The sequence below is a fragment of the Lactuca virosa genome, chromosome 1 (assembly GCF_052849685.1).
Source record: "Lactuca virosa cultivar CGN04683 chromosome 1, Lactuca_virosa_CGN04683_v6, whole genome shotgun sequence".
NCBI lineage: Eukaryota > Viridiplantae > Streptophyta > Magnoliopsida > Asterales > Asteraceae > Lactuca > Lactuca virosa.
The window spans coordinates 25,483,191-25,493,719 of record NC_136426.1 but is presented as its reverse complement, the minus strand read 5'-3'; the positions used below and the strand labels follow the sequence as shown (position 1 = coordinate 25,493,719).

Sequence of the window (10,529 nt, the reverse complement as noted above, 5' to 3'; positions counted from 1 at the left end):
AATTATCAAGTTGTGAACTAAAAATGTTATGAAAAGATAACTAACAATATAAAGTATGTTAAAATACCATTGAATTGAAGAAGACGTGAAAAAATAACAAATTATAACTTTTTAAAAAAAAATATCAATATGACCGGAAGAAAGACTATTACATGTTATAATAGCATTTTAAAAACAAAAGTTAAAATTTGTTATATTTTGATGATTTTTTCATAGTTTAATCATTAATGACATTTTTAACACACTTTAGATAGTTGGTTAATAATTATCAAATTATCATATTTGTCCAGAATAATTTTTAAATAACATATTTTCCTTTATTTACCTTTCAAAGTATCATATTTGCCTAAACTCATTATATTTAATTTTTAACAATCATCTTTTATATTTTAAAATCGTTATAATTATAAAAAAAATTACTTGACCATAATGCCTTTAGCTCTTATATGGATGGAATCTGAGTATCTCTATTCTTTTGTGCAAAATTCTACACATCCATGGCTGCTTCTCTGTAATCACAGTACTCACTAACCAATCTTTCTCTTCAATGCATACAACTTAGGTGCATCTCTTCATGATGGATCATGCATCCAAAACAAAACTGCCATATGTGAAATAATTTTTAAAAGTCAAACCTAATATAATCCAAATTCCAAATTCAGAATTCACTTTGATACTTTTGCCTTTTTTATTTAGAATTTTCCAGCCTACAAGATCGAAGGGTAATGCACATCCATGTCTATAACTTGATTATTCTCATCAAGTTCGAAATTTAATAACTATCATATTTGAGAATCGAAAGTCAAATCTGAGCTCTATATCTCTAAGGCTCTAACTTACTATTAAGTTTAGAAGACAAACGGTTAAGAATATCATCAGAATAGGTCAAGCAAAATTCATGTTTGATATGTGCTCTTTTGTGTTGCATCTCGATGAGCAAGAATGCTAATAATGACGCAATATCACATCCAAATACTTGTTAAGGTCAACAAAAGTAAAACTACAATAGAGGTTTCCATCAAAATCATATTTTGATTCATGTCATCATTCAATTCGAATCAATTCAACGATGCAAAGAAAATATGTGCAATTGACTTGAGTCATTAAAGGATGTACCTTAGAAAGCTTTATATAAATGAATAGCATCATCATGGGGAGTCAGTAGAAATTGGTGTCAGCGAAACTGTTAGAGTCGCCATAATCGATCAGAAAGAAAGTGAGTTCGGAGAGATGGAAACGACAAAATTAAATAGAAAAATATATGAGCAATGTGGGTGTTTCGATACGACTACATAAGATCGCTCCAAAATGGTCAATATTAACCCCAACTACTTGTCATAACTGTCGTAACAAAGGTCACTGAAATCATACAAAGAACCCACAAATAGTAAAGCCCAACATGAAAAATCTAAACACAAATTGATTTAATCATTTTTTTTTATACATAACCACATTTATACATTAATAGCATTCCACATGAAAAACAATTTAGACAAACATGTTTTATACGAGTCTGAACTACATGAGAGCTTTGACCACTCATAATCCAAAAAAAAACCCATCAAAATCTCCCTAATATGAATCATTTATGGATTGTAAGTTGTATATAATGAAAAAAGAAGTCTCTTTAGTGGGTAATGTGAGGATTAAAGAGAAGTAGACATGGATTTGGCACAAAAGAATGATATAGGAGGCAGGAGCATTATGGTTAAGTAATTTTTTTTTAATTATAATGATTTTGAAATATAAAATATGATTATTAAAATTTAAAAAATGAATTTGGGTAAATATAATATTTTGAAAGGTTAATAAGGATAAATATGATATTTAAAAATTAACTAGGAAAAATACGATATTTTGATATTTAATAAGGACATATACGTAATTTTTCCTTTATTTTATATAATCTGACCATTATTAAATAATAAGCAATAAGAAAAAAAGTCATTTCTAAATTTGTTTTTGAGTGGTTTTCTAATGTCTTTCCAGTTTCTATGCACCTGATAAGCATGATGTAACCACCATTACTTTTTTTTAGAGTAAATTACACTAAAATCTTCAAGATTATATTATTTCTTTAATCATATCCATTTTTCACTATAGTAACTCATGAAACATTTTGAACATGTTTCATATAAATGAAAGTGCAACAAAGAATGAAAATATAAAGAAAGTAAACATAGAAAGGAAATGATTTCATTGTTCGGGATAACTGATAAATCACCAGAAAAATGTTAATAACAATCATTTATCTTGTTTGGTTGTATTAAGGGGAAATTTCCGATAAAGTCCTAATATTTTGGGTCAGTATACGGTTTAATCCCAACTTTTATATTTTGAATAGAAAAAGTCCCGATTATTTTATATTTTGCCAAAACTAACAAAACAGTTCTTATTTTTTTTTTTCAACAGAAAATGGTAGATCATCATATAAAATTATATAATCATGAGTTTCTGTTTAAAAAATAAATGTTGGAATCCAACCGTAAACCGTCATAAAATATTGAGACTTTACCGGAGATTTCTCTTGTATTAAGTAATGAAATAGAAATTAATTTTTTTTCTTTATGTTTATTTCTTTTTCAAACAATATATATATTTTTTATAATAATGTCATTATGATACATCTTAATTTGTCAAATTATGCATTTTTTTATGTTTATAATTTTTTATTTAACAATTAGTTTTTACCAAGTATTTTTTATAATTGTCAAACATTTCTTATAAACATTTATTGCATTGAAAATATAATTCTAATATAAAAGAGTAATTTACAAATAGATCAAAAAATGAAAAAAAATATGAAAATCTATCATACCAAATGCTTCCTTATTTTATAGTCTTTCTATATTTGTTTATCGTTTTGGTAAGTTTATCACAAAACTTCTCGTAAGTCTCTTTCATCTCTTTTGTTGTTTCCTTATAATAGGTTTCGACATCACTGATTTTACTTCTTTTACATCCATTGCATTAGTTGCTCTTATGGTAGAAGTAATAGCAGCTTATCCATTTTAGAAGATCCTTTAATATAAAGGTGATTGTGTGTCAACTATATATACACAAACAAAAAACATTTGGATATATGTTCCAAAGCTACAACAGTTGCATAAGTATAAAACCATGCCACGAATAATACAGACACCTAAGCTTAACCAATGGCTATGGATTTTCAATCTACTACCAATTTCAATGCAACACTTAAATTGTATACGCACATAAAATTCCACATTAAATTCCAAGCACTCATAGTAATGCACTAATGCTTATGGATTTCCAATCTACCGCCAATTTCCATTGAATTTACAACCTCATAACTTAGTTATATTCACAAAATAACAATGTACTATACAATTCCAAGACCTGAATCCATATTCCAGATGACTTTTATGTTTATAAAATATAACACAATTTCATTACTAGATTCAAGCTCCAAAACAAATTTTCCTAATTTCTCAATAATCACCAAAAGTGAATATACTTCGTGTTCTTATTTTGATCAAATACTCATAAAAATATCAATGAGTAAATAAAATTCTTGTTCTTATTTAGATCAAATACTAATCAAATTTTTTCCTAATTTCTTTATTCCTGAATTTTCCATAAAATACGTATTTGATAAAAAAAATCGCATCAGTAACGCATGGGAAAAAAATACTTCATGTTCTTATTTTGATTCTAGAATCGGACCAATATAAGCATTCAAAAGAAACGATGACATGTGAAAAATCGCAACAGTAGATAAAAAATTCAAGTGCAATCGATTCTGAAAAACAAAGTACTTCCTGATCCTTCTTTGGCTACGAAAATCGATGAGTAATAAAATACAATCTTAATCGTTTAGTTTTACTAACCTTAATCAGATTGGTATGCCAAAATCGCCTGAACCAGAAATGTGTATCACATAAGGCTATACGGTTTGGGGAGCAAGTTTCGAACTTGGAACATTTCCACGTGTTAAGGTGGAAAGGGAAACTGTTTTTTTTCTTTAAAAAATATCATACAAACATTCCATTTCTCTTTCTCTGTACCAAACATGCGTTATCTTCCCCATTCCGATTTCCTTTTTTTTTTTTTTTTTTTCAGTTTTCAGTTGTCAATACTCGATATAGTTTATCTTGAATATTGTTCCAGTGACGCCGAAGCCTTTTAGTCCGTATGCGTTCTATCCTCGTTAGAGCAGTGAAATATTTAAGGCAAGAGATGCAAGCAAGTCGGTTTCTACAATTCCAGATGTTAATAATCGCTAGAAGAGGTAGAAAACATGTTCTTTTGGTTCAAATCCTAAATAGCTAGCTGTGTTTGAAGTAAAGTTTTAGCCGGAAAGGAAACTCCGACGCCGGCACTACCTTACTTATTTGAATATGTATGCCCCTCTATTATTTGAGGTTCTTTCTCTGTTCTTGAATAATGGCATCTGAAGATCTCGTAACATGTTTCTGCTTCCAATCGTAAGAAATTAGGAAGTTGAAGTTTAAGTTGTTCTTGTCAATAAGTATTTGTTCACTAATTCCGACCGTTTATGTTTATGGCAATGACATCAATCCCTGAAAAGGGTGCGTTTATTTTTCGATCGCTTACCGGCGTAATTGCCATCTCAATCTTGCTCCTAATCCTTTCTTCATTACTCCTACTCCAGTTTGGTGACAGTTCTTTAGCACCCAGATCAATTTACAAGCTAATTATTGTAAAACCTGTTGAAACAAGTGTACTAATTGAACTCAAATCTGCCCCCATTGTGGCTTCATCTTGTAACGAATCATGCCCCAAATCAAACCCCATCAAACCGAGCATTTGTGATCAAACTCAAGCTCTACTCAAAGTCTTTATGTATGATTTACCTCCCGAGTTTCACTTCGGATTAATAGGTTGGAGAGGAGATCAAAATCAAATCTGGCCTAATGTGAGTAATTTAAGTCAAATCCCTTCATACCCAAGTGCGATAAACATACAACACAGCATGGAGTATTGGCTCACTCTTGATCTTCTCTCTTCGGCTTCCCCAAATGTGTCTAGACCTTGCACTGCAATTCTTGTAAAAAACTCGACTCAATCAGATGTAATTTTCGTGCCATTTTTCAGTTCTTGGAGTTATAATCGTCAGCCCAAGATTCATGGGGATAAAAGAAACAGCGTGGACTATGTTTTGCAAGAGAGATTGGTGGAATTTTTGAAGAATAGGAAGGAATGGAGGAGATCAGGAGGGAAAGATCATTTGGTCATGGCTCACCATCCGAATAGCTTGCTCTTTACAAGAACACAATTGGGTTCCGCTATGTTGCTTCTTGCGGATTTTGGAAGGTATCCAACTCAGATTGCGAATATTGATAAAGATATTATTGCACCTTACAAACATGTGGTTAGACGACTTAATGGTAGCGATTCACCTTCTTTTGAAAAGCGGCCTGTATTGGTGTTTTTCCAAGGAGGAATTCATAGGAAAGATGTAAGCTTTTATTTTCCATGTCGTTGACATAACAAGACGTGACATAACATGTTATACTATGTTTGGTGTGTAGTGGACTTTCATGGACACTCTCACACTGATGTCAATGAAACACTACCCGAAAAAGATGGAACAACGTGTAACATAGACTAGCTCTTTATCTCTGGTCTGTGCAAAAGACATAAATGCCCTCGTACGTAACATGCTAGGTCTTACTATTGTCATCTTGTTGTGTTTGCCGTTTTGTATTGATATGCTTTGAGTTTTACTCACATAGGGTGGAAGGATTCGTCAAATACTATACGACCTTTTGAAAGATGAAAAAGAGGTGCACTTCACATTCGGAAGGCCATCTCCAGATGAAATTCACATGGCGTCTATAGGGATGACTCATTCCAAATTCTGCCTCAGTATTGCAGGAGACACCCCTTCATCTAACCGATTATTCGATGCCATTGTTAGTCATTGTGCACCCGTTATAATCAGTGATGACATCGAGTTGCCTTTTGAAGATGTTCTTGATTATACCAAATTCGCCATATTTGTTCGTGCATCAGATGCTGCTAGAAAAGGGTACCTTATGAAACTTCTTAGAAGAGTTCAAAGAGAAAAATGGACCCAAATGTGGGAAAGATTAAAGCAAATTGCACCGCATTTTGAGTACCAGTATCCATCACAGCCTGGTGATGCTGTTGACATGATTTGGCAAGCAGTCCATCGAAAGGTGTCTTCTAGACGTAGTAAAGTTCATAGGCAAAATCGATATCAAATGTCACAAAAGTTCTTAAATGAATATAAAACGGTGCGAGTTTTCCCGTTCTCAAAGCTTGTTGCTTTATGGAGAATATTAGTTAGTCCTTTCTCATACCAATATCCATCACAAAGATAAGAACTAAGGAGAGAAGGGGCTCATGAATAGGACCACTGAATACAAACTGACCTATATTCTCAGAGAAAATCTTGACAACTTTCTTTCTTACATAGAACTTGTATTTCTATTTGATGTTTAAGATGATAAAAAAACTTGCATCTTGTAATAGAGTCCAATCTAGTTGAAATTCTCTTTTGGTTTATTGATTTGTATTCAGTTTGGATATGTACAGATTACCTGCAACTTAATGAATAGCTTTAGTGACATATTTGTGATGTGGATGTTCCTTCATTACTTAATTTGTAGTTGACGATGTAAGTTTTTGGCAATGGAGTCAATCCATTGTTAAATCCCTTGTTGCATATTTTGCTAGTAGTAAACAAAACATGATTATAGAATATAAATGTTTTTCCATTATTTTGGTTATTTGGCTAATCTATCTGTGACTACTTCATCATTATATTTCATTTAACCGAACGGTCTTTATGGTTTAATTTTCTTATATAAAAAAGTTGTATCTGGAAAAATAAGTGTAACAAAAAAAGATGCTTAATATCGTTATAAGCTCAAAATGTTATTGACAACAAAATCATGTTGATGTGAAAAACAAGTGTAACAAAAAAAGATGCTTAAAATCATGTTGATGTCAAAATGTTATGTAACAAAAAAAGATGCTTAATATCGTTATAAGCTCATCTTGAGGACAACATGCAACATAATAAAGAGAAACTAGTATTTAGTTACTCCGTGCATTGCCACAGGAAATTTCTTTGCAAAATAGAATACAAAAATATAAAAATAAAGTTTCGATTCATACAATTATATATTTGTAAGGCGGGAAAAAACATAATCGAAATGTATCTTGTTCAGTTGTTTGGTATAATAACAAAAAGTAATATTAAAAAAACGATAATTATAAAAAGAAATTATGTACGAGACCAAACACGTAACTTTAAAATATAATAAGGGACCAAAACCACAACGTATAAAATACAAATAATTTAACTTTAAAATTATGATGGATGAAAATTGTTACATCAAAATTTCTTTAAGGACAAAAAAATATAAATACTAAAATCTGCTATGAGGGAGGCAAAATTGTTATTTCCAAATAAATATTTATTTTATATCTTGTATTATATGTTTTTAAAACTTGTAATATGATCTAAATTTAACCCGAAAATGAACAAACTAAATGAAAGGTTTTTTACTTTCACATCACCAGACATTGCAATTTAATGTTTATATAACTATAATGCTTCATCAAATGCTTTTCCTAATATATGTTTAATGTTTATTATATTATCTTTCAAAACCTATAAATGTTATCTGTCTTAAACACATTTTTTCCTTCGTTAACAAATCCATAAATGATCCATCTTTCAATCTAGGCGTCTTCCGCATGTAGTTTTTTTGGAGCTTCTAGTTTTTAACTTTTAAGAAAAATCTAGAAAAAGATTTTTTTTCGTTAGTAGGAGCTTTCAGCTATAACAAAAAGCTCCAAATCTAAAAGCTACTCCAAGTAGCGTTAACAAAAAAACTCTTTTATAATTTTGCAAATTGACTTTTTTTAGAAGGACGGAGATTTTGTTAACCAAAAACTAGCAAAACGTTAGAAAAATCCAAAAAACAAATTACATGACTAACAAGAGATGAGTTTCAAAACCAACCAACCCAAATAAACGAACATTTCCATCTACTATGACACCAAGAAGAAGCCTACAAAGCGTAATGATACTATCAAAAACTAGCTTTTTTTTTACGAGGAACCTTTTCAAAAAACACTTTGTTCCTAAAATTCCAAATATGTCACAACATAATAAGAAAAACCGCCTCTAGAAAATCCTTAGCAATCTTGTTAAGATGCAAACTCCCAAACCAAACAAGCCAGTTGTCATTGGAGAAAATCATGAGACAATTTAAACCCCACCAATACATCGTTTTCTCCAAAAGAGACAACACCATTGAATAAGAAAAGAATAAGTGATTGACATTTTCCCCATCAGTATTATGTTAGCGGACTATATGTGTTTATTATGTATATATTGTATTGAGCCCATTATTAGTTAGTCTTGTATGTATTGGTCCCTTATGTATTCGACCCACTACACTCTTGTACATATACGCTTTCAGTAATGCATTGCAATTCATGGCGAATACAAGAGTTTACATGGTGTTTTGGTAAAACATTATCAAACTAATTTCGTGCCCAAATTAGTAAGGTGGTGTTTGTTTTTTGTCTGCAGATCTTCCTGACCTCTTCTGTGTGCGCGGGGCAGACCACGCGCAGACATTAGCATTCGCAGACTGTTTTTTTTTTGAAGACTGCAGACCTAAAAATGTCTGCGCGCTCTCTTCTTGGCGCAGATGTGGACCAGGGTCTTCTAACATCTCCAGACATCTTCTAGCCTAAAAAAACACATATACATTATTATTATTTTTAATTTTTTTGAATTTATATTTATTCCAAATTTATTAGTGATAAACAATTTGAAAAAAAAAATGTTACAATACTTAAAAAAAAGTTTGACGACACAAACATGATATTTTTTTGATAAATTTATAAATAAAAGTTTATTATAATAATGGTCGTTGAAGTATAAATATGAAAAAAATAATATATTCTTATATTTTTTGTGCCAAATTTTATAAAACATTATTTAATAAAGCATCATCAATGTCTTAGAAAAAATATTTATGGCACGTTTTGAATTGATTTAATTGAAAAAATCGAAGTTTATTTACATTCATTTATATAACAAATACTTTGATTCATAATTACAATGATTAGACATAACTTTGCGATCAAAATTGTTGGTTTTTATCAAATATATACGTTAATTTGTATCATTTTTATTTTCACCTTTTATACAATAATACATAAAAGTTGATTCAGATTTGTTAATTATTTATAACAAAGTCATAAATATATTAAAAAATCACTTTGTGGTTTAAAAAAATCAGTTTATTTAGATTTTAGTTTATTTTAGTAGTCTGCAGATGTTAAAAAAACAAACAGTCTTCTTTTTTCAGACTGCAGACGTTTGGTCCACCTCTTCTGCTGCAGAGGTCTACAGATGTGGTCCGCAGACTGCAGACATTTTGCCTCAGAAAAAACAAACATCACCTAAGTGTTGTGATGTTTGAAATAAGATGTAAAAAATTAAAGTGCTTAAGATCTTGAAATATGCTTAAGATCTTGGTCGTGCCTAAGTTCTTGGGAAGAAAATAATGATATCCAAAAAACTATTGATTAAGAGTAAGGGTGGAATTTGTAGGTACCAATTTATTTTTTTACTAAACCGTGTACCGTATCAATTATAGTTGGTACACAAAAATTTCTACTACTACCATACCAAATATAGTTGGTACCAACTTGTTTGGCTACCATTAAGTTCAGTTGGTGCATGTTAATAATAGTGTATACCAACGGTATGGGGATTTTATGAATGACAGTTTTGTAATTGTTGAGATTGAAACTTCAATCCAAAATGATTTTATTCATTTCTATCACGAGTTTATAAGTCAAAGCGGTGGAGGAAAATTGGACACGCCAATATAAGTTTAAAACGTTTAACTTTATTAATTCAGTAAATGCTAATAACAAAACTCGTAAATCATAAACACCAAACATACCGAAATTTTAAATTATATATATATATATATATATATATATATATATATATATATATATATATATATATATATATATATATATATATATATATATATATATATATATATATATATATATATATATATATAGGGAGTGGCTCAAATGAAAACCCAAAAAAGGTTAACAACCCTAAGAACCATTTTTTAAATATTTTCATTAAAGACATTTTGGACAAATCAAACGTTAATATTATATTGAGTGGACTTTTTCCATTCCTTAGTTTACAACTAGTTGTCACTTGTTGTTGGACGGCCGTCAGACTACAGCCGGACCGTCGTGTGACCACTGTTAGACTAACACCAAATTCAATAGCATTTTCTGATCGTATTCACAGCTTAATAGAAAAAACATTATAATTCTCATTTTTTTGGTAATACTTTTTAATGCATACAATTTTATTTTTGCATCCAAATTTATAAACGGTTATTAAAAAAATAGATTTGTGCCTTGAAATTTCAATTTTCTCTTGTCTTTAAATTGTGGATTTATTTAAAAAATATATCATGTATAAGACATATTCACAGTTTAATAAACATATT

The 10,529-nt window shown here is 30.1% G+C and overlaps 1 protein-coding gene across 2 annotated transcripts; it reads left to right on the top strand.

The window, feature by feature from the left end:
• The first annotated feature begins 4,034 nt into the window (after window positions 1-4,034).
• Window positions 4,035-6,580, top strand: LOC145154567 (putative arabinosyltransferase ARAD1). Of its 2 annotated transcripts, XM_079075561.1 has the most exons (3): window positions 4,036-4,252; window positions 5,080-5,443; window positions 5,721-6,580. In XM_079075561.1, the coding sequence occupies exons 2-3, from the start codon at window positions 5,219-5,221 to the stop codon at window positions 6,330-6,332; spliced, it is 837 nt and encodes a 278-aa protein (XP_078931687.1). In that variant the 5' UTR covers window positions 4,036-4,252; window positions 5,080-5,218; the 3' UTR covers window positions 6,333-6,580. The 2 variants fall into 2 exon arrangements, with proteins under 2 accessions (XP_078931679.1, XP_078931687.1); XM_079075553.1 differs by having other exon boundaries at window positions 4,035-5,443.
• The last annotated feature ends 3,949 nt before the right edge of the window (window positions 6,581-10,529 follow it).